The sequence below is a fragment of the Crocodylus porosus genome, unplaced genomic scaffold, assembly GCF_001723895.1.
Source record: "Crocodylus porosus isolate Cpor-Errol unplaced genomic scaffold, CroPor_comp1, whole genome shotgun sequence".
Lineage (NCBI taxonomy): Eukaryota > Metazoa > Chordata > Crocodylia > Crocodylidae > Crocodylus > Crocodylus porosus.
In genome coordinates this window covers 49,564,722-49,592,504 of record NW_017728949.1, presented here as the reverse complement: position 1 = coordinate 49,592,504, position 27,783 = coordinate 49,564,722, and the positions used below count along the sequence as shown (strand labels likewise).

Below are 27,783 nucleotides of genomic sequence, written 5' to 3'. Positions count from 1 at the left end.
ACAATCTTGTCAGATTTCTTTTATAGTAACTCCTTTTTATGATGAGACCTTGGTATTATATACCACCCAGTTACCTTCATGCCACCAGCTTTCATCCTAGGCACACCACTAAATCCAACATCTAGAGCCAAGTTCTGTATTACAACCATATCTGTTCTGATCTCACTGACCAGGATATATACCTTAAGAATAGGAGCAGGGATTCCTACAATTACAACCACAAAATTGTAGCCACTTAAATCAACAAAGCCAGACTCAGACCCCACTCTGACTTGCTACAATACTAAACTGGGGACAAGAACAACAGTATCTCTCCAGTTGCCACCTACAGTCCCTGCTTAAACCCCTGGAGATATGCCATCTTTTTCCGGGAGGGTTGGAGGTCTTTAATAATATCTTAAAGTATTCATGGGGGACAAACCAGTTCTGGCTTACAGGCAACCTTCCAATCTCAAACAGTGTCTTCCAAGCAATAGGCTACCTAACTCCCACTCTAACCAAGAAACCAGGCCTTCCCTTCTGTGCCCCAACATCAATACTGACCACATCATTACTGGGCTGAATAACATGCATTATATCATGCAAGGTTCATTCACTTACAACTACACCAGTGCCATATACACCACCTGCTTAAGTTGCCCCCCTGCTGCTGTGGGTGATCCCTACATGACAGAATGAATGAACACTGGTCTGACATCAGCTAGAGAAAGATATGTGGCAGAACACTTTAATCTCTCTGGACACTCTATTGCTGACCTGAGAGGGCTGTTCTCATACAGCAAACTTTTAAATACTGATCTGAATGGGAAATTACAGAACAAAATATTATCTACAGGCTGGATTGTGTTAAGTATAGTTTAAACAGCAACTAGGGATTCTTATTCCATTACTTGGATTAGTGTTTGTGACTCCTTGTTCCTATGGGTGTGACGGTCAGAACCAAAAAAATTAATAAGCAATAAATATGTGCTTCTTGGAGGCATTTGAAATTTTTGTCTAATTTAAAGCTTGTAAGTTTGTAACCTGCAAACGTAACTTGCCTGCCATAAGTTTAACCGAAATGTAATTTGTAACTGTTTGTAAAACTAACTAGGCCCCAAAGACAAAGCTATAGCTGTAAGATTAGCTGACCTAATGTTTTTTTCTCAGAGTTCAGCCTTGATGATAAAAACTGGATTCAACTGCCTGGCATACCCAGCACATTCGAGGAAAGTACATCTCAAAAAAGCATAGTCAGAGATGGTAAAGGGGTTCAATTTAAGCGGAGTAATGTTAATTTCAAACCTGAGGATGCTGCGTTGTAATTTGCTTATTGGATAAAACCAAGTTTGGGTAGTAATCTTTTATAATAATTTTTAACACCTTTTAATCCCATAGGGTAACAGCTATAGGGCAAGATTGTGAGTGGCTCTAAAGCCAACAGATTAGCATAAGACTAGGTACAAAAAGCACGTGCATCAGATAACCAGCAGGAAGGAGGGAACAGGATGGTAATTTCTTTTCCAAACCTGGACCTGGACTCCTGGTGTGAGTGAGGATTGGATCCTGATCAACGGACCTTCCCCGGTAATCCCTTCAACAACATCGATTGGGGATGCCTGACTTCACTGGAATCACCTGTTGCGCACCTGGCATTGAGGGACTATCAATAAGTTATCTATCTGTTGTTTTAAACAGCCCAGTGGCTGATACCCTCGCAGTGCCCAGTTGGCTTGCAACAGATTGATATATCTGTTGTTATTATCTGTTGTTATTATTTATTATTAGCTCTTTAATGTTGCATTATCTGCTTATCACATTTATCTTTCTGTTAACTGTTGTGTTGTGTAAAATATAATAAATTTGCCATTGCTTCACTCCCAACTCTGCCTCCTTGATCCTGAACCAAACAGCCCAATGGCTGATACTGTTGCAGCACCCAGTCAGCCTGAAACTGAATTGATACAATCACAGTGCCCAGCTGGCCTGTGACATATGGATTTACTGCTTGGTTATGTGTTTTTTCCAGCGCTACCCCTTTCTACCTCTGCTTCTCCCTCCCTTATCTGCTGTATTCTAATTTCTCTCTCCTTATACTCTGTTTTCTGCACATCCTTTCACAGCATCTGATGAAGTGAGATTCAGCTCACAAAGCTTATGCTACACATTTGCAGACTCTATATATCTATTAGGGCTGTGCAAAGCTTCAGGTGCTGATTCAATTTAGAGAAGATTCAGCCAATTCAGTGACCTAATCTCCAAATCCAAATTGAATCAGGACACCAATTAAAAGGTCTGAAATTAATTCAAAGTTCTATGAATTGATTCAAAAAGGATTCGGAGAGCTTTGGAGATTTGGGAAGTTCCTGCTCACTGCTGCAGGGAGCTGGACCCGGACTCCATGCTGGTAAGTAGGGGGCAGGGGAGGTGGGGCTGGAGGAACAGGAAGGGAACCATGGGGGGACCCCTACCGGGCCCCAACCTCTGCCTGCTCCCTCAGACCTTCCAAGTGGCCCCTGACCACCGCCTACTGTCCCATCTCCCACATGGCTGTCCCACTTGGCCCCAGCTCCCGGCTCTTTAAATAAAAGCCCCCATTCACTAGCTGATGCCAGGTGGGGGGGCATCTCCACTGCCCCCCACTGCCTCACGCTGCATGGGGGGGCTCTGTCATGAGCCCCTGACCCCCTCCCGCTCTCCCAGCCCCACCATGGCTGCCCTGCTTGGTGCCAGCTCCTGGCTCTTTAAGAAAAAAAAGCCACAGTATCATCAGCTGCTGCAGGAGCTTTGGGGCTTTTGGGTGGGGATTGCCCCCCTGCCTGGGAGGAGTTGGTAAGGCTGGGGCTTTTTTTTTTTAATGAGCCAGGAATTGGGGCCAAGTCGGGAAGCCATGTGAGGGTGCTGGAAAATTAAGTGGGGGCCAGGGGACTCATGGCAGAGCCCCCCACACAGCATAGGGCAGTGGGGGGGCAGTGAAGAATGTCACCCCACCTGGGAGCAGCCAGTGGATGGGGGATATTGTTTTTTTAAGAGCTGGGAGCTGGGGCTGGGAGAGTGGGCAGGGGATAGGAACTCATGACAGAGCCCTCCATGCAGCACAGGGCAGTGTGGGGCAGTGGCGATCATACTGCCCTCCCCCATCTGGCAGCAGCCAGGCTTTTTTTGAAAGAGCTGGGAGCTGGAGCCAGGCAGGCAGCCATTGACAGGTCTGGGAGAGTGGTAGGGATGTGGCCAATTTGGAGATTCGGTCATTTCGGCAGCAGCTGAATTTCTGAATCAGATTCAGGACAGTGATTTGAATCACCAAAATGAGTCACTGTCCCCTGAATCGGCCGAATCCAAATTGAATAGTAGCTGCTTCACATAGGCTTAATATCTATATCTATCCATCTATCTATCTATTAACTATATATATAGTTATATATAGCTATATATATCTATTTATATATCTGTATCTATCCATATAAAGATATAGATATAGATAGACATCTGCTTTAGTTATTCTATAAAGTGCAAATCAATCCTGCCTTCTACATATATATCACTATCTATCAGGGGTGACTGGTGCCTCCCAAGTCTGGGGGGTGCAAAATTTGTGGGCAGGCCTGGGGGTGGGCGTGGGGTGGGCCAAAAGCCCCATATCCACTTTATACTTCTGTATCACAGCTTAGTGCCCCCCCGCCCCAACACGCCACCATCCCATGTGGCAAAAAAACTGCCTCATCCTGAGCGGTGCTGAGTTGGGGGCCAATCTCATGGGGGGCACATGTCCCCCCATGTTCCCCCTACCATCACCTGTGCTATCTATGTTACCTTACTTACCACTTTTCCAACCCTGAACTTCATATACAGCTGTGCTCTTTAAGCACATTATACCTAACAAGGCTTCAGAAACAATTTATGAGCTAAAAAGATAAAATATATCCACTCAAGATTGCCCAGATTCAAAATAGTCTTTAAAGGAAAAGACTAAGCCTCACTATTTTTAGACCATACTGCAAGCACATCCTACATTCATCAATGTGTATCTGCCAAATCAGGAGTGGAGAATCTGCCAAATCAGGAGAGGAGAACATGAGCACACCTTAAGACCCCTTGAAAAGTTTCTTGAATTTGGAGAATTCACTTTGAATTCTACCAAGGAGAAGTCATTGGACACCTACATTACTTGTTCAGCACCTACATACAATGATAATACATGCCATAGAAACATTTAAAACAGACAGACATGAACACTGAAACTAATCCTAAATATTTAAGACTGCTGCCACAAAGAGTGAGAATAATCTTAAATATTAATCTTATTAAAGACTTCATGTACAGATGTTTCTAAGCACATAAAGATTTTTTTCTCTGCTACTCACTCCCTCATACTGTGATTCCTTCTAACTTCTGCGGGAACCTTTAGAACTCCTTAGAACAAGCTGTAGTTTCAGATCTGTATTCAGTATTTGACAGGCACCAAGAAAGGATAACAAGAAAGGCTACCTGGGGAACTGATCAATGCAGAAAGCTGATGCATCTTATTCTCAGTAAAAGTCAATTACAGATGGTATTTTTGGGAACTCAAATATTCTCTTCTCATGAGGAAGCTGTTTTAATGTTTTGTTTTTCAATGGCTAATTTTAATGACAGCAAAGCCCTTGCATTCTTACTAAGCAGTTTTCATTTATAATAATGGGGCCCCACTGCACATTTGTTGGGGAACCCACAGTTACAGAAGAAGAAAGTTTTACAATTATGTCAAATGCCAGTGGGATCTGTAAGTTTGTAGCTCTGGAGAGGTTGGAGAGGTTGGAGGGATCTGTGCATACGTCTAAGTCAAGAAACTGCCAAGAATTGACTATGTTTTCTATCTTCCTTGGACTTATATATGAGAATAATGAAGTTAACACATCCATATGTGGTGTTAACTGGTACTGCTCTCCCTCTCTGGGCTGTTTAGGCTTGCTTTGTGGGCTTTTGGAATGGAGTTCTCATTGAAGAACCCTTTCAAGACTACCTACAACTCCATACAAACTTTGCTGCTAAGGGCCAATGAGAACTGAATGGATAGAATTACATAATGAGGGGAAACCACATCCATGCAGACCTCTTTGTCTTTGGTTTTAGATCAGTTTTAGAGGACCACTAGTTGAAGGTGGTGAAAACCATGGTTTCTTTAGTACCACAATAAGAAAGAACATGCTGTACTGAAACAAGAGTGAGCAGGAGCTACTGAATTGGTACTCTTTTTCCCTGTACATTATCCTTCAACAAGAATTATACAAGTCCTTGAACATCTCATTAAACTAACCTGTGTTTTTCACTTATAATCTTTACTACTGTGAGTCCTTTATCCTTCTAGATTAAAAGGACACTTAATTTAGCCACCAATTCATTCTTCAACTACATTTTGAAATATATAAATATCTTACTGATGGACTGAGATTTAGCAAAGGATTATATGCTTCATCTTTTGAAGTCACTGCAAGTTTTGGGACAAAGATAGGTTGGCAGGTAGAGGACTGGAGTAATTGTGCATAAAAGGAAAATGGGCCAAAGTGTCTGCGTTCCTATACTTATTCCCCCTCAGACCCCAAAGTCCTGAATTTCCATGCATCTGCTTCAGTAGGTATCTGTGAAACCTACTCATATTTTTCTTATCCCTCACTAGTGCTGATCTACAACCTGCTGCTACTTCATAAGCTTTTGTGATAAAAGTCTATGTATTACATCTAAAAGTTCCAGCCCTGCTGATGATGTGTTGGTGTCAGTATGAGGCCAAAGGATGGAATTTACAGTTTTCAGTTTGCATTTTGAACACTTAGGAAATTACTCACAAAACTCTTTTAACAGAACATTAATACGTTTACAAAAAACAGCCCTCAAAAGTTAGGAAGTGCTATAATTAAGGTTGCTTGTGAAATCATATTTTGACTTTGTGTATGCACTCTGATACAGTTTTACAATATGATTACATAGTATATTTTCCACTGGACCCTTGTCTCATTTGGTGATGCTCACTTGAGCAGTAGTTATTCAATTTACTTTTTTAATTCCTTATTCAGTATTTGGTCCTAAATCTTCATTTATTGCACAGAATCCATACAGACAGAACTTTTTGTTTTCTCATGGACTTTTTACAGTGGTCATCATTACTCATTAAATACTAATAATCACACCAATAATAAGTTGACATCATATTATTTATGCCATTTCAGAATTTGGAGCTGATGCACTAAGAAACTGTGGTCAAAATATCCAATAATTTAAAGTGCCTAATTTGAGCCATCTAGAGACTGTTTTTTTAGAGTTCTTACTATTAGATAACTTGCTGTATGTTCAAAAAAGAGCTCCCATTGCCTTTAGTTACAGCTGTGGTGCTCAGCACTTCCACAAATCAGACTTCAAATTCCCATGCTGGGAAATCAGTAAATGAGGCTCATACAATGAGGGCGTATTCTGCTTCGGTGTTGCTCTTGAATGTGACAATGAGAAGCACACCTTATGTACCTGCTTTGGCTCTACATGGGCCACACTTGGAAATGAGGGAGCGGAGCTGCTCTGTGAGTAACACCCCCTTGACACTGTCAGGCAGGCCAGAGACAGAGATACGGAGAGTGGCAACATGGGCACCCACAGCCTGGTCTCACTGCCTTTTTTCCAGGTTTGGCATGTACAGAGCAGGAACAGGTGGGCAGTGGACGCTTCTTGGCAGTGCCTCCGAAGCTCTGTGGAAATGGTATGGACATTCCTTTTGTAGTTCCATGTGAAAATATTTGGTCTAAATGACTTACTAGCATTGCACAGCAACTCTGTGGCACATGCAGGCTTAGAACCTAATCCCAAGTGCTTGATTTTGCAACCTCAGTAACATTCCTTTTATTTAGGTTTTTGCATGTAATAATTTACCTTAAGTGTATTTACACAGACAAATGGAACAGCAAACAAATAATACATGCTAGATAACCTTTACTTTCCTTTTCAAGCAAACTAAAATACCACAAAGCTCATGTTGAATAACCTGAATTTGAGACAAATATTTAGAAAGCCAGATACTTCAGAGTGAATGCTCAATCCTTAACTTATTCTTTGGTACCTTTTTTAGCACAATGGCATGAGCTAGGGATGGAGTGACAGCCTTATCTTTGAATTTTCTGTGCTTTGTCAGGGTTTGTCACAACCTTAAAGGTATTTAGATGATAATGTCAGGGTAATTCCTGCTTTATGCTTCATGCAATAATACCACACTCAGATAAATAAATACATGTAGTAGTAGTATAAACAAAGAAAGAAAGAAAGAAAGAAATGTGTGTGTGTTTATGCAGAATTATTATATATATAGATTTCCTATACCTTAAAAATGATATTGGGTAATGTTAAAAAAAAATAGAATTCCCCTCCCCTTTCTTTTTCTAAGGTCTTAACTTCTACTACAAGGATGTCTGGTGGTATGTGTGACTTTCCATCAGACACAGCCATTTGGAAACAGCCTCAATATATGTCACCTTTGGAAATAAGACTCTTTTAGAAGCTCCCATGGGGTAGCTTTTAGGCACTACAGTAATACAAAAGACAAAAATAATAGTGGGAGCAGATGGGAAATAGCAGTGAACCTACAACATGATTCATAAGAACTTTCTTTTGTGTGTTCTTGAAATCAAAACCAAGGAAATAAAAATTCTGTCATGATTTAATCTAATTCTAGATGAGTTGGCCAATCAGTTGAACAACTACTGTCAATACCTAAATCCATGGCTACTAGGAACAAGATCTGATGAAATACTTATGACAACTTATGCATCTCTGATTTAGTTTATAAAGTGCAAATCTATGTTACCTGCTGCCTGACTTCAAACTAACATGGTTAACTACCCCTCTTTACTAATAAAACAATACGTCTTTTTGTGGGGTTCTGTTTACATTTTTTTGCATTTTACATCTTTTTACAGATTTTGTTTTTCTCACACTAGTGAAAATCCAAAGTAACTTCATTTATTACAATTAGTTTATCATTCCATTGCAAAGTAGCAAATCTAAGATATAGTCTCATTACTATCCTGGATTGGAGTAATGGATTTTAGCTTCCTTGTCCAAAAGTTAGAATTTGAGTATGTCATTAGTATAGTTTGACTTTGTCCTTCCAGAAATAGCTTTGTTTAGAATAGATAGTCTTCATACCTGATTGCCTCATGGGGATCATCAGATTTGCTAGGTATGGAACCAAAGCTTTATAGCCTTCAGCTCAAGATGAAACAAATTAAAGATTAATGTGAAGAACATCTCTTCACAAGAATAATTAGAGACTGTAATGGACCCAAGAAGGTGAAACTATTACAGCCACTGCTAACAAAAAACTAAATGAGACACTAGAGAGAGTAACGATGCAGGAACTCAAACCCACTAGCAAGTATCCTCAAAGTGTTATCCTTCGTGACCTCACTCTGTCAGGATGAAACTCTGGCCCTGCCTTCTGCATCTTTTGCATCCACCCACCTTCATGGGTTTCATTCTGGATTTACTGACCCTGAAAATTGCCTGGCCATGATCAGAAGGGAAGGGCTCTGCACCAGCTCTGTGTTCAGTTCTAATGGAGCCAAAGAATCTTCCTGACTTTCATAGGTGGGCTGTGCATTTGGTTTCATTCCCACTGGGCTCCTATGGGAGGTAGGGGGAGAAATGAGGAAGAAGGAACAAAGCATTCCTTATGGTGGTCAGGAATGCTAAAGGGCAGCTGAGTGGAATTGAAACAAGTTTCTCTAGAGAAATCTCTACCCTTGGTGAAGCGCTTTCCTTAGAACCTGCAGTCAATAGCACTGCAGAGGCCCAGCCAGGGGCAGATCCAGAGGGGGTGCAGTGGTGCAGCTACACCCCCCTTTTGGATCATGCTAGTCTATGGGAGCCTCCAGGGACTTTTCAATGTTCTTAAGGCATGTGAAAATCCTCCCTGCTGTCTCCTTCCTACTCCTTCCCACTTCCCTCTTCCCCTGCCTGATTTTCTCCCTGTCCATGGGGCAGGGAGCACCAGAGCTGTTCCTGCCTGCTGCATTGAAGCTGGGCTCAGCGGAGGATGGAAACCATGGCAGCAGGGATGGATAGGGGGTTTCTCTTCCCTGTACCTGCTTTGTGCAGGGTGGGAGGAATTACTCGCTGTTGTCGCTGTCCACTCTCCAGCTGAGGCTAGCCCCTGCTTAGCCCAGCTGGCTCTGAAGCTTCCCCACCCCTGAGCAGTGGAGAAAGCAACAGCAGCAGGCAGAGGAGCTGGTGGGGAGAGGGAAGAAGAGGGGAGTGGGGAATGCCTCTGAGCAGGAAGGGGAAAGGAGGAAGGATTTTTCACCTGTTTTAAGGACTTAAAAACGTCTCTGTGCACTGATGGATGGGAGGAGGCTTGGAGCAGTTGGTGCAGCCACCCCTGCAGTATGGGTTGGTGCTTCCACTTTGGGAAAATCTGGATCTGTCCTTGGCCCCAGCCGTCTTGATGAGAATCTCTGTCAGCTAACTGCTCATCCCCTGTGGGAACTGGCTGCTCTTGTTGTGAGGTGGAGATGCTTTCTGTATATGCACAGGGATTCCCCACCAGAATACCAAAGGTCTATAGATGTCAATTGTCATGGACACTTCCTGGGAAAGGGTTAGGGTAAAGTTGCCAGGTAGCAACATGTGGTAATGCTAAACAGGCCTCTTCATTATTTCATTTGACCCTGGCAACCACAGAGAGTCAGGTGAGCCACTCTACACAGCCTTGCACCACATAGCTCAGGATCAGGAGCTAGGGTTTGGTCCTTGAAAAAAGTATTACATGGTAGGTGAGATTAGATGCATGTTGCTATGCTGGAAATATGGCTCAGATTGAGCAAGACAATTTCACACCACTCTATGCTAGAGAGCACAGGCTGCATGTAGAACAAATTGCAACCAACCTCAACTGAATTAACTGTTCCACTTCTAGGCAAGGAAGTGGGTATCTACTATAGATAAATGATAAAGAGCCACACAGATATTGTTTAAATCCCTGATGAACCTAGTGCAAGAAGAGTTACCATGGCAACACAGTCCAAGTCAGACTAGCATGAACTGAAGGATGACATAAACACAACCCCATCTTTAGCACTCCAAAAGGGAGAAAATCTCAGACTACTGTATGGTCAAGCCAGAGAAGGGAAGAAATATAATTTCAGATAGTGCAATAGGTCAGCAGTTGAATGGAAAATTCTGGCAGGAAATCTAAGTTTCCATCAAGAAATTCTCTTCTATAAAATCTTGTTAATATATAGGCATCAAAGGCTCAAATTCAAGAACCACAGTAGAAAGGATAAGGCTTTAGGGATTCATGCCTTAAAAGGCAGAAGTTATTAAGAATTTACAATATCCAAATCACAATGAAGCATGGCAATTTTTGGACATCATATTTATGAAATGTAAACTATGACTACATTATCATTAGGAAAAAAAATTGCCGACATAGTAAACAGATCATAAGCAACATTAGGCAAGGATTTAGGACTATGATTATTTTACTTTGCCTCTCCTGAAGTGTTACATGATTGTTGCTTAACAAGTAATTATAATGTAACTAAATAATAACCTAATTTACATGCAGCTGTGGCAGCCTTAAAAACAGTAAGGTGCAGGGGTACTTCACAGCACACTGCAGGATGTAGCAGAGGCCACATAAAGTAATGTGGAGGGACTCCAACCCTGTTTGAGCTCTGCTGAGCTCTGGCTGTCTGGAAAAATTGCATGTGGACCAGGCAGGGGAAGAAGTATGCTGGCAGGCACAAATGTACACAGCTCCACTGGTTATCCTTCCTCCTTCCTTCACTTCTCTTCTCAAGCGAGGGAGTTTCCCACTCGGTTACCAAGATTGAGTAGCTGACTTTTTCTCCCCAAATAATATTGTTTCTTTTCAGTGACAAAACTGAGGAAAATGATGGACATCAAAAGCAGTGTAAATAAATGTTAGCAATCAGAAGATGGATTGATGTAAACCAACCAATAATTTAGTGGACAAGAGTGATAAAAACCCAGTTAGTGCCAGCAGCCCAACACCTGAGCAGGCTATTTATAATTCTATAGCAGGCACAGACTGGAAGATCACTTCAATCTTGCCTAGGTGGCAGGGTATGTTTTCTCATAAGAAATGTGAAGGTTAGTCAGGCAAAGCACCTCTGTCAACAGATTCTTTGTTGAAGAGCAGATTGAATATTTCATGGGGACATCTTCCTGACAGATTTGTTGTCACTCCTGGCTTCATGCCTTAAAGATGCCTCTCTGATAGAATGGTAATGCCATTCCAACCAGCTGTACACTGGACTAGAGTTTTCCTTTCTCCAGCAGTACACATGCTACATAACTTTATAGTGGCCTTCATTTACCATCAGTAATTTCATGTCCTAATATTACTGGTCTTCTTCATTTACGATTGGCCTTTAACAGTGGGCTGTAAAAGGTAAAAGTGGGTATACAGCAAAAACAGTAGTCTGTCAAATGCACAAAAAGCAAAATAAGGCAAAAAGAGGCTTAACAGTGTCAGTTTTGTTTTCTTGATGATTACTGTTATCCTGGCAAAAGCCACTGCATTTACAGTCCTTGGTACCTGAGAGCTGTATGTATGAGTGATGCAAGACAGTACTTAGCTAAATTCTGCCCTCCAGTCTGTTTACTCCATGGCCTTCTATATCAAAAGCAAATGCTGCCTAAAGATCTGCCAGTAGAGTCAATTGTATACTGCCAACTGAGTCACTAATTCCTCTTGGAGAATGTATATGCTGACCACTAGAAAGAAAATGCAGATATAGTGGGGATTTGTTACCCTGCACCAAACACAACATCATTTGTCATTGGGAAATAAAATTAATGCTCTGAATATCTAATAGATCACATTCTCCAAACTTTAAATATGGTGATTTCCACAAAATAATAGCTAGATTACCATCTCTGATAATAGGATTGATGATGATCCTCAGCATCTGTAGTGGCGGGTGAGGAGTTGTACTAAAATGAACCTGATATTCTGTGGCTACATGTACTTGTTTTGAGAACCACCACCTACAACATCCTTGCTCCTGAGCAACTGAATCTTCATTAGCTTACAAGTAATGGCTAACATGGAACATTCGTGTTACTAAATGAAAATAATACTTATCAATGTCACTGAATAATGTTCCAGGGCTGTCTAATATAAAAAATAAAGTTGATTACCTTTCTCTTCTTCACTTTGAAAGGACAATTTCCTTCTCCTAAGTCTGCAGTTATCTCCATCTGAATCATTAGTGGTTTTTACGAGATCAGCCTTGATTAATGAGACATGTAATGCAATGATACATTAGTGACATTTGAAAACAATACTCTATCAATATGTGATTGACTGTTAATCGTGTTCCAATTTTAAGGAAGGCAAGATTACACACCGCAGTCTGAATCAAGTGAAAACGTTACTGACACTGTTCAATATTAAAATTAAAATTACCATGTGGATTGAATAATCCAACAGTGTCATCATGAGATGGTGAAATAATGATCTCCAGATAACATTTGTGCATGATAGTGATCTTACTTACTATCAGCTTCCTGAGCTTGTTTGGATGTATTTTAAGTAACAACACTTTTATTTATTTAAGTTAAATAAATAAAAAAATAAAATAAACTCTTAGAAAAGATGTATATTATTATGGGCAGTAATGTGATAACTGAATATAATTAGCTAAGATGTTTAATTACATGGTAACTATTACAAAGGTTAATTTTTACAACAATAAATATAAGGTTGATAAACACCAGACATTTTACTCTTTATTATTTTTATCTTTCCAGTCACTCTCTTCCTTCCTCTCTGATTCAACTCACTGAATTATTGTTATTTCCATAGCTGAAAATTGTGGTTTCCCTTTTTATCCATCTTGTTGTCTTCTCAGATTTGTGCTTTTTGTTGCAGAAATGCCTTCAGTGCACTTAACTCTCCCTTTACATACTTTTTGTGCTAAGATTTTCAGCCATAAAATTCTGCTACCTTAATTAAATGAAACATCTGCCCCCTGCCAGGAAGGCAAGTGTTCTGCGTGTGTATATATATGAAACAGGAGTTTGAATTTGCTTTCCTTTCTCATCCTGGTGAGACTGGACAGGCCAGTTAGGTGCTCACTGGGTGCATCTACATGAGATTCTTAACTGTGCAATAGCATAGTTTACTGCACAGTAAGCATGCGCATCAACACATGTGCATGCTTACTGCACAGTAAAAATGCTTAATCACACAGAGATTCCATACCTGCAAATGCAGGTGGTAAGCTCTGCTCTGGGGGGAGAGCCCTCCCTGCCCCTGCCCCCAGCCCCTGCCTGGCCTGCCCGCACTTCCCTGGCCCATGTTTCCCGACAGCATGCAGGGAGGCAAGAGGCAGTGCAAAACTTCAATGGGTTGCCTGTGCCTCCACAGCTAGGTGGTCATGGGCTTCTCAGACACCAAGGAATACGCTGACACCAGTGGTGATGTCCCCTCAGCTGTGGGTGGCAGGGAGGTATACCATAGCCACAGGTAGCCCTCCAGGAAGTGGCAAAGGTTGCAGGACAGCTTGTGCTCTCCCTCCCCCGCCCCAACATTGTATACTATGGTGATCCACAGCAGCAGTGCGTAGTGGGTCAGGCACCCCTCTGGTTCATGCAAACAGCTCCTTATGCACCACCTGGGGCATGCACAGCATAGGCATGCTCAGGGCACAGTGGTGGCATGGGGGTGGGGGGGGAACTGGCCCTGGGGCACCTCCCTGGAGAAGACACATGTGAGGACAGTGGGGCCCTGGGCAGCAGTTTATCCAGTCATCTGGGAGTCCCACACCCCCTGAGGCAGGGTGCTGTGGGCTGGGCAGAAATGCAGCAGAGTGGCTGGCTTGCAGGAAAGAGAATGGTGGGGACAGCAGGGTCTGGAGCCATGGCAGCAGGTGCTGTCAGGATCCTGGCCTGTCCCACCAGGCTCCTGGCAGGGAACAGGGTAGGGGAGGCAGGCTGCCTATGGCCAGCACCCAGTGGGCCACTGGTCCCACAGGAGTGATCGGGGTGGAGGGCTTAGCTGGCAGCCTCCTAGGCCTGGGACTGCCCATTTGACTTACCATGATCCCTGGCCACCTGTGCATGCCCAACCCCTGATCTGAGGCTGGGCAGTGCACAGGCCCTGGTACAGAATATTTTTTCTCTGAAATGTTGCAAACTCTCACAAACAACTTCTGTCTCATGGCTCTACAGGCCCTGTAGCTGCACATGGGCTACAGACTGCTCTTGACAGCCAGGATGCAGCCTCAGAGTTGCTACCGCCCAGAGCCAGGGCCCTGTGGATGCACCAGCTATGCCAAAGGAGGACCTGGAACAGGACCATCCTTCTGGACCACACCTGGTCACAGTGTTGGGGGAATGGCTGGCAGGTGCTCTGGCCTGGCAGGCAAAAGGTGTGGACCCACTAGGACAGGTAACAGGCAGAGGACATCGCTTGCAAGGATGCATGGGGCTGGAGTGAGGAGGCACAGGACTGGGTGGACCACGAGTTCCAGGTGCAGCTCCTGGCCCTGAAGTGTGAATGGCTGGAGGCCCTGTGGGAGCAGAATGTCATCCTGTCCCGGGCAGCGCAGGCCATGGATAATGACTGCTGGGTGCTGGACACCGTTCTGGTCCTGGCAGTTACCTTCATGCTACTTGCTGCCCGGCTCCTGACCCTAGCCCTGCCTGCTCACTGGCAGCCAGCCATCACTGAGCAGCAGGCTGGGAGGAGGGCTTGCACTGCCTCCAGCAGCCAGGGGCCCCTGCCCTGGACTCCACTCTGGGTCTGGTGCCACCCAGCTGCCCTGCCTGGGCCCAGACCCACCACTTGCTCTAGCTCCACATGGGCATGGAGGTAGAGCTGTCTACATCAGGGCCAGGATTGCATGCTGGCCCTGCTGGGCCTAGACACCAGTTGCTGGAGGGGGAGCTGCCCACGGGAGCTCCAGCTGCTGTCACCCCTGGGTGATCCCCCCAGAGGCCTAGGTACTGGCCACCTGTCCCTGGCCCCTGTCCCCTAAGTGCTACCATGCATGGCTCTCTACCCTGGGACAGCCTGCAATGGACCTTGTTTATAGTTTTGTTAGTGGTGGGTGGGGTGAGTGGTGGAGAGGTCTGTTTGTTGAGGAGGGAGGAGGGCTCTGGATGATGTGAGGGGAATGTTCTTCTGAGATAACTCTTCAGTGAGTGTGGTGTTGCGGGTGGGAGGGTCCGTGGGGAGTGGCACAGGTGGGCTAGAGCAGGGAGTGCTGGATGAGGTGGTCTGCCAGCACCTCCCGCACCCAGTGCCCAGGCTCCCACTGGTGAGTGTGTGGCTTCTACCTCAGGTGGTGCTTCTGCTGGCAGACATCCTTCATGTGCCATGCCTCCTCTGCCAAGGCCTCATAGAAGAGCTCCCCCTGGGCCTCAAAGATGTTATGTAGCACACAGGCTGTGATGATGACTCAGGAGAGGTTGTCCTTGGTGAACTTGAGGTGGACAGAAAAGGTGTGCCAGCATCCCTTAAGGTATCTGAAGGCACACTCCACCAGGGTGTGAGTCCGGCCCAGGCAGCTGTTAAAGTGGGCCTGGCAGGGGTCCAGGTGGCCAGTGTAGGGCTGCAGGATCCAGGGCAGGAAGGGGTAGGTGGGGTCCCTGATGAGCAGGCGTAAGACCACAATGGCACCCAGGTGCAGGTCTGGCACCCCCGACACAAAATGCCCACTCTCCAATAGGCCTGGCAGACTGGAGTTCCTGAAGATGCAGGTGTGTGAGTATTGCCCTTCCACCTGGCACTCACATGTATGAAGGCCCTCTGGTGGTCCACGACAGCCTGGAGCACCACAGGGTGAAAGCCCCTCCAGCTGTAGTATAGGCAGTTTCCATCAGGTGGACAGGTGATGGGGACGTGGGTCCCTTTCAGGGCCCCAGTGAACCAGGGAAATCCCACAGCATGGGACCCCACCACCAGGGGGTTGAGCACACAAAACATGATGTCCACCAGAATGTCCTGGAGGGCGCCGCACACCTCTGGGATGGCCTCCCTTGTCTTCCACATGCCAAACAGGCGGCTGATGTATCTCAGGCTGGCAGGCATGGCCAGCTTGAGTAGGGCGAGGACCAGGCAGGTGTCCACAGGGAGAGGTGGCAGCATGCTGGTGTGCTGCCTCTCCAGGTGGGGCCGGAGCTGCTCTAGGAGGTCCCAGAAGGTGGCCTGGATTATGCAGAAAGCCTCCAACCACTGCTCATCATCCCAGGTGTGCTGGATGACATGCTGCTACCAGTCCTGGCTGGCCCAGTGGAAACAGGGGTGGCAGGGCTAGAGGCCTAGCAGGGTGATGGCAGCCCTGGTGGTGGCATTCTGTAGTCCATCTTGGTGTCCCTGCTGTGATCTAGCCAGGTGGATGGGGTGGAGGCAGCACATGTGCGGCAGTGGTCTTGGGACAGCATGTGGCGGGCAGCCAGGTGCTCACTGTGCATGGGGGAGACAGGAGGGTCCAGACAGCCATGGGCCAGGTGGTGGCCAGTACAGTAGGCCAGAAGTAACACAGGGCACTGGTCACTGCTGTCAGGGGCAGAGGTCAGAGCAGCCATGGCCTGGGGTGGCAGAGGTGGCAAGGAGAGCGCTGCCACATGTTGTCCCTGCACTGGGAACACTGTTCCCGGCCAGAGAAGTAGCTGGACAGAAAACAGTGAGTGGGGCTGGCTTTTGTAGAGGCCTGCTGGCTGCTGGCAGCTGCAGCTGGAGCCTGGAGCTCCCCCCAGTGGTGCCAGAGGCCCATTTCAGGGCTCTGGGAAGTGGGAGTAGATTGGCAGCAAATCTGCTTCTGCTTTCCTGCATGTGTGCCTGACACCATTTACTCATGAGTAATTTACTTGCATGTAAACTGGTGCCGCATCAAATGCATGTATAGACGCACCCACTATTGTCACTGGGATGAGGAGAAGGGAGTAACATTTATGAGTGTCTCTACCACTTGTCAGCATTCTTAAAGGTAAAATTTAGATTCATGTGGACTTCACAATGGTGGCCAATTGGTGAAATAATTGAAAGGGAATGCACTTTAGGTTAAATGACGGAATAGCTCAGGGACAGGCACTTGAGACTAACAGCTATCAAATAAATAAAAAACTGTGACTGAATAGTGTTCCTAGTAGTATTTTAGTTACAAATGTGGTGATCATTGTTTTCAACTTACTCTGAGGGCTACAGTACCTAACAGAAGCCAAACGGGAGTTGCTGGTTAAGACCCTGCACACTCTGCAGACTCATACACAGGCAATTCCCACAGCTTTATAACATCTTATTGGTGCCTCTAATTGATTCTTCCCTAGTGATGTCAGTAAGAGAGAATAGCTTTTGGCAATGAAAAAGTTTCAAGGGACCCAAGGAAAAGCAGGGGACTGTCTATTAGTTCTACATCATGTACGTAGATGCAGAAAGTAGACAGAGGTTTATTGTACCTCACTGTGATCCTCTAAAAAGAAAATAACTATAGAACATTATTAAGATGAAAGTATAAAAAACAGTTGTTCAGAAACTCAAATCACATAGAACTAATTGTATTTTCAATAAGCTTTCAAATTCAGCTTCAAATTCTCTCTAGAGTATAGCGTATTTAACATTTAAATCACAGTGACTAGCTTTCCAATTAACTGTAAAACCATGGAACCTAAAGGATAATTTTGTAATGAAAAAAAAAAAGAAATTAATGTTCCTTTGCCTATTTTGGCAAAACAATCATTTATAGAAAAGTTCAGCATTAAAAATAATGGAATTTGTTTTAACGTTACTTTACCTATATTTCATTTGGAAAAAATATTATTAAACCCCTCCACTTCTCTGATTACCAGCGAACATCCTACTGCTTGCATAGAAACCCCAAGAAGTCTGTTTCTTCCTGTTTCTCAAAAAGGATTTTAGAGCAGAGTGCCATAGGGAGGTCTCCATTTATAAAAACTGTATTGTTTTTACTTATATATATATATATATATATATATATATATATATAGGGCAATATAGTCCAGGACAGTATAGTTCAGAGCTATATGAGGTTCAACAGTATTATGGATGGGTGGCAGAACCCCCCATGCTTCTGATCCTCTCAGCCTCCAGCCCATTCTTTATCAGTCAACGTGCTCCCTTCTTCCCCTGTTTAAATCCAGACCGATAAAATGCTGTTTGGGAGTAAGAGACAGTGTTAATGCTGCATTTCTAACTTTCCTGCTGACAATGCTATAAGGAAGGTGGGGAAGGCAGCTGAGAGAAGCCACTGGTTGGCAGGAGAGATACAGAGAGGCCAAAGCAGATGGAGGAGATAAAAATGGGTTGCCCTTCAAATGTCCCTCCTATGCTTTGTTAGTTAATGTGAACATAGAAAATGTGGTTTAGAATGACGGAAATGTGCAAGACAGTTTGCAAGCAATTTAGTATGCCACATTATTAGTTATGGACTGAAGCAAGATAATCTGATACTTATTTTCTGATAAATGTATTCAGAGTGGGAAGTTTCCCTTGTTATGATGTTGCTATTCACTTGTTTAGTTGTATCCTTGCTTACTGCAAAGACATACTTTTCAGAGGTAATTTTTCAAAATTCCCTGCTTGAAACTTCAATGCTAGTTAAATATAGAACCAAATCCTACTAGATTAACAACATCCCCATGACATCTGTTGAATCTAACCTACTTCATTGGATCATTTAGGCCAGTATGGCTTTTTAATAGGATTTAATCAGAGGCCTTTTGATTTTAATTCTGTTAAAATTTGTTTTTCATTTGCCATCTTTCAGTTCTCTTAGTGTAGACTGATTCTGCTCTCATGCTATTTTAATTCTATTAATCTGAATGGTGTTACTTCCAATTTACACTAGTGTGCAAAGAGAACAGAACCATATATTTTTAAGCACATCTCTCTCTCTCTCTTTTCCATCCCTCTACTTTTAACATGCACAATTTGTAGAAAATCAAAGGAAGAAAATGCCTTGTATGTACCTTTGAGCTTTCATCTCTCAAATTAAAAGTCAGTTCTAGATTAGTGAGAAAGAGATCAGAAAATTCAGGATACATGTCCAAAACCTCCAGTAGGTCTTCTCGTTGGATCTTATGCAGGTCACAGTAGGTTAAAGCTCTCACGTCTGCATTTGATTTCCCTGGTTTTGCATAAAGATGCACCATCTCTCCAAAAATATCATTTTTCCCTGAAGAAAGAAAACCAGATTGTGATTATTTTAACTATGGGAGAGACATTAGTATGAAAGGGGGTGTGTGGAAATACCACTTCAAGAAGCTGGTTTAGAATACTTGATTCTATATTAAGTGGTAAAATCCTGACTACCATCTGGTAGGTGGCATAGGCTGATAAAAATCAGGAATAATTCCATTTAAATCAGTGGAGTTAGGTACATTAAAAAAAAACAATTAAAAAAAATCTAGATTTCCCTCTTATTTAGTATTTTTAAATCAGTCCTGAATTATTATTGTCATAAAATAATTTATTCAATACTTTTACCAACCTCTGCTTGTAAAAGAATATAACTTAAGTCAATAAATAATTTTGATGATACAACAAATACCCAGAGATCCCAATCTGGATTGAAGCCACCTGGAATTGGGAGGTTAATAAATATATATTAAAATGGAGTCCCTGCCCCAAAAGTCTTGCAATGGAAGAAGAGTTGACTCAAATTTCAAAACTGGAATTTATCTTGAAAAGTAATACAAAAACATCACAGGACAGAAACACCTGAAACATGGCTGATAATCCATATAGCAGTCCTCTTTGCCTTACTTTTTATACTATTCATTTTTTTACCAAAATTGTCATCAGTGTTACATCTGCCCACACTCTGGACTTGGTCTTTTATGACTTACTTAAGCAGAATAGCCACTGCATTCAGTGAAACCCATGGGAGCAGACTCTCCAATCGAAACGTTTCCAGAAATGTTATTATTACTCTTTAAATAATGTGTAAAGATTTTGTTCAACATTTTCAATTTGAGCACTTCATTTGAGACACTTTTCAGCTGGTTTTATTAAGTCTTCTTTAGCTATACCTCTAATTGGCTTCAAACAGAATTGTAGGCTTTATACTTTCTGAAAATAAGACCCAAGGCATTGAAATTTATGTGAAACCGTGTTAAAAATTGGGTTAAAAACAGTGGTCATTTATGCGATGGTGAAGGACTACAAATGGCTTATTTTATCTCTGTGGAGCAGACTGCAGATACCCTAACATGAACTAGGTAGCACAGCCCAGAGTTAATCCTCATCAGTGGTGGTGTAACTTGTATAGGCCTGTTACTATGTAGACATGGTTGAATACTAACAATAATACAGAAAATGTAAATATGTCCTATAACAATTTTTGTTTGGTATTTGGAAGAAGCAGGATAACGTATTTGTATTATATGAGGTTGAAGTACCTCCTAATCCATTAGTAACCACCCTTGGCCCCAGTTCTTAGAGAATATGGAAGACAACTGAGAATTGGAAAAGCTAATACAAGATGCATTAAAAATGCAGGAGAGGAATAAAATCAATGGTATTCAACAAAGTTATGAGGAAAATATGTTTTGTCAAAAAAGCCTGATTTCATTCTCTCATGAGATTATACATTTTGTTAAAAAATTGCCTGCATTATACACATTTCCCATGGAAAGTCTACCATGCTGTAAGCTTAGCAAGATTCATTCTTCTCTGTCCTCTCTCTCTTCTGAGAGAGGGACAATACCTTCCCATAATAAAATTAGAAGAGGTAGCACAGTTTTGAGAAGAAAAGTTCTGCCAAGAGTTGGGCTATGGAAACAACAAGCAGGGATCATCTCTCTGTTCAGACCCCACCAGATTCACAGGGATTTCCCTGAGGATGTTACAACATATTCTTATGGTCTTTGATTCTAACATTCTTTGGGTCTGTAAGACAAGAGAGTGATGCATCAGGTAAGAGTTTTAAATGTTTACATCAATGGTTCTCAACCTTTTTAGATGCAAAGCACCCCTCCATTACTGTTACATATTTAGTGGCACCTCACTTCAAAACCTATTTTATTTATTTCAGTGGATAAATATACTATCACTGAGATTCTTCTGTTGCAAAGAACTCAGAAAGACCACAACAGGTCAGGATGTTTGGATTCCTGTTTGAAGTCTCTGAATTTATCTTTTGAATTAAGTGTATGCGTTTGCACACTTACTTGTGCTATTATTGCATGGAACCCTGCAACACTCCTGAGAGACTCTTGTGGGACACTAGGGTGCTGTGGCACGCTGAATCACTGGTTTATAGTTGGTGTTTTAGAGTTTCTGATTTCTCTCTTCAGGTTCTTCCTTGCATTTCATATCTAGTTGGTCTGTTGCTTAAGCAATGTGCCCTGGGACACTTTCTCCTCTACAGTGATGCCTTTATCCACTTTAGAGCCAGGGGGTTGAAGTAGTGGGATCCAAGCTCACCATGTCTTACTACATCCTGGCTGAGGTACCTGAATAGCAATGGGGATTAGCTAGGTAGGCCTTAATCACCATATTTTCTAGCATACAATACATACCTTTTCCACAAAAATCAGCTCCCCCCAAAGTTGGTGTGCATGTATTAAATGAAGAAGTCTATTTTCTACCTGAAGTTGGAAGCACCCTGGTTTGATTTCTGCTGTACAATGAAGCTGTGGTATTACTATGCAGGCAGCTGGTGGACTAAATTGATTTAACACAGGGGTGGGCAAAATGGTGGATCTGGTTGGCAGCTGGACTCCATTTCCCAGCAGCCCCTGCCTGTATGGCTGGGGCTAATCTCCATGGAAACCCCAGCTGCACCTGCACTGTGATAGGCTGGGGTTGCCATGGAGACCAGCCCTAGCTGTGCTGGCAGGATGTGTGGCAGGGCAGGGCAGGGGGCTGCTTTGGGCCCGCTGGGATCTTGTAGTAGGGGAGCTTGGTCCAGAGCCAGAGCAGAGCTGTGATCTGCTGCCTGAATGCTCTGGGCTGGGATGTGCAGGCAGCAGATCATGGCTCTGCTCCAGCTCCTTGCGGTGGTGATAGCATGGTCCCGAGCCAGGACAGAGCTGCAATCTGCTACCTGGGGGGAGCTAGGGTCTGTATTCTGCACTGCTGCTGCAGCCGCCACCTCCTGCTGCTCTGGGTCCCTGGCAGCTGGGGTCCCCTCTGGTAGGACTGTGGGGGGGGTGGGGGGACTATTGGAGGGGGAATGAGGGGCACGAGTATGGCCAGGGGAGATGTGGGGGGAAGGATGGGGCACCAGCAGGGCCAGCGGCTGGGGGCGGGAGGAACCTTTAATCATGGATTTGTGGGTGGTTACCAGAGAAGTCGTAATTTTTTATTGGAGAATTTGTGATTTTTTTATTAGGGAAAACCAGGATCCCTGGTCATCATTCTGGGAAAATTATCTTTTTTTTTCATTCTGCCTTTCAAAAACAAGGTGTGTATTATATTTGGGGGTATATGAGAAAATACAGTAACTTTCAGTAATGTTTTCACTGTGGCCACTCTCTATCTCTAACCATAAAGATCTTTGTCTAATGCCAATTACAGGGTTCTTTCTCTCTGTAGCATTCACCTCTGTTATTTCCAGGCTTCAACAGCACCTTCTCCCAGACAATTCCTTCACTGTGAGTTGTCCAGACAGAATCCACACTAACTGGAAAGTTACTTTTCCCTGGACTGCACAGCCTGAACTCTCTCTCTGGCTCAGTCTTTACAGTCCTAGATGAGCAGAATCAGAAATAAGAAGCCTCTTATGAGGACTTCTGTCTGTACATAGAACTTGTTTTTGTTTTTGGCAAATCTTATCTTTGTTCTTATTTAATAGTGTTTTACTATAGGTGAAATAAATCTTATTCAGTTTTTTTTCTTTTTATCACTAGCTCCTAGAAGCAGATTTTATGCTTGAAGGCAATGTTTGCAGCTGACTGGAAATTCCACAACGTAAACCTTTCACCAATCATCCATTCTTCCAAATGGATGGAGTTTTAAATAAAAGTAGGGCTTTGTTCTCTACACAAAAGTGCTATGGACCTCTGGGAATACTCATGTCTCTGCAGTAGCAGGGTGTATTTTCATCCTCTTTTAGGATCCACTCTGCTATAGCAAATAGTGAAAGGCTTATGACCACAGTGGTATAGGATGAAACTTTCCCATGTAATGGCGGAATAGTTCCACTATAACTTTGATTCTAGGGATCCTTTCATCAGCTAATGTCCTGGGATTCACTGCCAGGTGTAAAAGGAAAATGCCTACGATACTCAGTCACATAGAATTACCTGCAGTAGGAATTTATGTTGAAGTTGCTGCAAAAAAAGGAGGAATACCCATTTATCCAGTTTGGCTTTGGTCTGCCTTCTCCCCACCTGTGTAACCATATTTCCTTTGAGACATTATAATGACAATTATTTTTTGATATGTGTTCATGTAAAGCTGATTGAGTATAGAAGGGTATTTCAGCTCAAACTAATGATAACAGCTTGGATTTATATGGAACTTTTCTTTCAGGAAACAATGACATTACATTTGTAAGAATCACCGCTGAGTGGGGCCAGGGTAAATCTCTAGCAGTCCATAGTCACAAGAAATAGGACAAATATCTAGTCCAACTGAAATTATAGAGGGGATTTTAATTAAGAAAACTGAAATTCCAAAAAATGAAACTTGGATCAGACTCTGAGACAAACCTCTAGTCCTGAAATCACAGTATGGTACATTTGATGAGTACAAATACCAGAATAGTAGATGTTTCTTCTGAGAGAAATCTCATCTCTCTGTTATGGGACTGATTTGGTAATAGCCCTTATGAAAGGGTAGGGGTAACCCTTATGAAAAGAGTGCTACTAATGGAGTCACTGGGATGATCTTTGCAAGGCTCCTATATAAATGCTGACCAGACACGGTACCACTCGGGCAACATCTAAACCAAAGGTGGCAATGCTGCCGAAACTTCTTTGCATTCTAACAAACCCATTGTGAAGAACAATAAAAGTGGATAGGCAGCCACACACTACTACTACTACTACTATTTGATAGTTTTAAACCAATGATATAAATAGTAACTAGTTATCCATATTTTGTTTCAATTCCTTCCTGGATGCAAGTCTCTGAAGTGCAAGGTAAACAGAAATGTGTTCCTCTGGATCATTCTACAGCCACTCCATATTCTAAGAGTGCAGAAGCCTACCTCTGTAATATTCAAAATCACGTTTTACACTTTTATCACATTATACTCAATTTAAGATGCACTCAGTTTAAGAAACAATTAGTAATTTTTCTATTGCAAATAATTTTGCTCTGAATAATATGAAACAACTTATAACTAGCAGCACCTTCCTAGTACTAGTTTAGAATTCAGTATTAGGTTGGATGAGAGCTCCAGCTTGGTGTTGCATAGTTTTTTACTACTGGTTGGCTAAGTTATGTAGAAAGAAATGTATTCGTTGGAAAAACAACAGCAGTATTTGTGCCAGTGAGAGGAAGGGACAAGTTTTTCTGGATATTAAGAACACAAATTCTGAACCTCAATTCCTGTTTCCAGAGGCCAACACAAGCAGCTGGGTTATACATCAAAGATTAAAGGAAAGAAAGTTTTGTTCACTAGCTAGTGTAAGACTGATGTACCAAGAAGGAAGTAGTTTCTGCCTCATATTCATCTCACTCTGCAACTCGTCCACAGGTGGAAACAATGATGGTAGTAGACTCACCCATCTCTACCCTCTCTCTGGCTCTGTGGTGCACAGGGAGTCTTTGTTCCCTGAATAGGCTCCCCAGAGCCTGTCCCTTTTAACTACAGTCACATTCCTTATAGCGCAGACAGGGTTATTGGGTGGGACATTAAGTAAATGTTCGTCTTAAATTATTCAGCAGCAGCAGGACTTTAAAGTCACTGAATCTTTCACAGGTCTTCTGAACAAAGTACAGCAACAGCTATTTCTTGTCAGCCTCTGTTAACTTTACCTTGTATTGTAATGTACCCTGGCAAAAAAAAGTAACATAATTTTGTTCTCATTTCTAAACTACTTACCAAGAATGGCTACAACAATGTCACTCTTGAGGATTTCAATGGATCCTCTTGAGATAAAGTAAAGAGCAGTGAGAACATCACCACCGTGGACTAAAGTGTCTCCAGGAGGAGCATGTGTTGTCTTAAACTTCATAGCCAAAGCTCGGAGACAACCTTTACTGGCCCCCTGGAAAGCTTTGCAGTTCTGAAGCAAATTTTGGTTGAGGTGTAGGCAAATGTCAGCTTGTAAACATTCTGGAAACCCCTTTAGGACCTGGAGAGAAAAAAATTAAGAGTGTCATATTAGTATTCTGAAAGTAGTTTTGCAACATTTGCAATATTTAATTCATTCCTAATAGGAATGTCTTGATATAAAAATAGTGGTGGGTCACAAGGCCATCTTGAATATTCTGTTTAACAAACATATAGTTTAATCAAAATATTGGATCAAAGAGCTACTCTCTAAATTGACAGAATTCATTCAAATTAATGCTAATGAGGCTTAGGGGCCAAAAAGATTTTTTTGGGTTTTTTTTATTTCTTACATTGTAAGAAATACTATCAGAGAATGAATGAAGATACTGAAACAGTATAACAAAAAGACAGAACTAGCGAAGGAAGAAAAACAGAAGGAGAATCAGTCTTTACTGAAACTCCCACCTATCTATTTAGATAGCTATTAGCTAGTTATATATAGCTGATAATTGATAATGAAAATATTGCTTTTGTATATCAAGTGCTGTTACTGAAATATGGAATAGGTAGTTTAAAATATATAAATTTTAGGTGGTTTTCAGTTGTGGGCCAATTCTGATACTGAATAAATATGATATAGAAAAGTATGTCCCAGTTCAGTCTATGCCGTTAAAACCAATGGAGTCCTGCAGATTTACATGAGGAGAGGATTTGGCATGCACTATAGAGCCGAATGTTAAGTTCCTTCTCAGCTGTTACTTAGGTGAATGAGAGTTTGCTTGAACCAGAATCTCAGGATTTCCTACAAAGACACTATTCATTTTCTTTAAGGATTAAAAAGGATGCTGATTTTAAGTTGGTCATTATGGGTGAGCTTTTTAAAGTGTTGAGCATTAGCCAGGCTCATTTTTCTCTGGAGACAGTTGAAGTTTTACCATTGACTTCAAAGGGAGTATTGCCCACCCCAAGAGTATATTCGTTGTAGTCAGGAACTGGATTTTCACATAAGTTCCTATGCACTGCCCACTCCTCAGTTCAGATATTGCTTGTTTTCTACTCATGAAATTAATAGGCCAAATTTGGCCCTTTGATAATGTAAGATGTTACCCATATATATTCCTGAGAACAAAATATATCCTAATGGGATTAATAACAATCTGGATGAGATTTGTCTTCTTGCTATTAGTGCAGTCTATTGATCCACTACTTTTTTTACAGCACAAACACACACACACATACACACAATTTCCACATAAGCAAATATATATAAACATATTTCTGTGCAGAATATAATTTATCTTCAGCATATAGCATCAGCTTTCATTTCTTGCCGTACATTTTTTTTACTCTGCACAATAAAAGTCTGTGCAGTCATTCTCACTGAAGAAAGATTTTGAACTGATATCCCTTGCCTTCTTAACAAAGACGAGGATGAGGACATTTCTGACATGAGGATTTTTGCTCACTAAGCCAAGCTATGACTTAAAAATGGAATATTAGTAGTTTTTTGATTGATTTTGGAATGTTTTTGTAATTAACAGAAATCAATGCAGCTCATACTGTGAAATAACAGAGAACACAATGTTATAACACACACTTATACCAAAAGTTTAACAATTTATGGCTGTAGGGTGCTATCACATTCATATATACACCTTCAAAGAAGCCAGCGTTAAACAAGAAGCAAAGGAAAATATGCAAAATGAAAGCTCCTATTTTAACTGTTATCATCGTCTAACAACATTGACCAGATGCTGTTTAAAACACAATCGCTGTTTATTTAATATGATTATACCAATTAATAAGTTGCTATCAATTTACAATTTATCCTTTGTTGAATGATACAACAAAACTGACTTCTAAACATAGATCTACAGCAGGATGGATGAAAAATTGCACATGCTTGTTTTTAAATTAGCTTGGTCCCTATTCATGCAATTATAGAAAGAGTTATTATTTTGAAGTGTTTAATTTGTAATATGTTATTTCTTCTTTGGTTTCTCTCATTTTAATGTAATTTTAAAAAGCCTGAATTTGCATATGGCACTAATAACACACCATATTTTTAATAGATATGTTGGCACATTTTCATTGCTTTTGAAGTGTTAGACCCCTCCCCCACCCTAGCATAGAGGTAACAGCAACCAAATTCACTTTTGACTTCACTTTTTTTTTAGTTACCAAAGAACTGTAAAGCATTTTACCATTAAGCAAAAGCTATGCAGACCATGTTTGTTGGCTTAGTTTATATTTCTGAAGATACTTTTCTGGTTATTTGGAAACCAAATCTAAAAGTCATTATCTGATTCTGAATATAAAACTTTTATGAATAATTTCATATGAATTATTTGTTATTTATCCATTAATGGCACCCAAAATGTGCTAGGTTCTATACAAACACATATGAGTAAGCAGCCCTTGCTCCAGAGAGCTTACACTCTAAAGTATGATAAATACTGTACATCAGCGGGTAAAGGCATTTAATGTTGTAGTTTTCCTGTGCCTAAAGAGGAATGGCATGGCACACACAATAAGCCAGTTCTGAAATTCCTAGAAATATTTATTTTTGATTTAAAAAGCAACAAATTATTAAAATTTATTAGACTATTGTATAGATGGTACT

At 42.1% G+C, this 27,783-nt stretch overlaps 1 protein-coding gene across 1 annotated transcript in view; it reads right to left on the bottom strand.

The window, feature by feature from the left end:
• KCNH7 (potassium voltage-gated channel subfamily H member 7) overlaps nucleotides 1–27,783 on the bottom strand; it is a 384,158-nt gene that overhangs the window by 25,969 nt on the left and 330,406 nt on the right. Inside the window, exons 10-12 of the mRNA XM_019554564.1 lie at nucleotides 24,987–25,239; nucleotides 18,958–19,163; nucleotides 12,163–12,253 (exon numbers count right to left, since the gene is read on the bottom strand). Of these exons, the coding sequence (XP_019410109.1) occupies nucleotides 12,163–12,253; nucleotides 18,958–19,163; nucleotides 24,987–25,239 (550 nt within the window). The remainder of the gene's footprint in view (nucleotides 1–12,162; nucleotides 12,254–18,957; nucleotides 19,164–24,986; nucleotides 25,240–27,783) is intronic.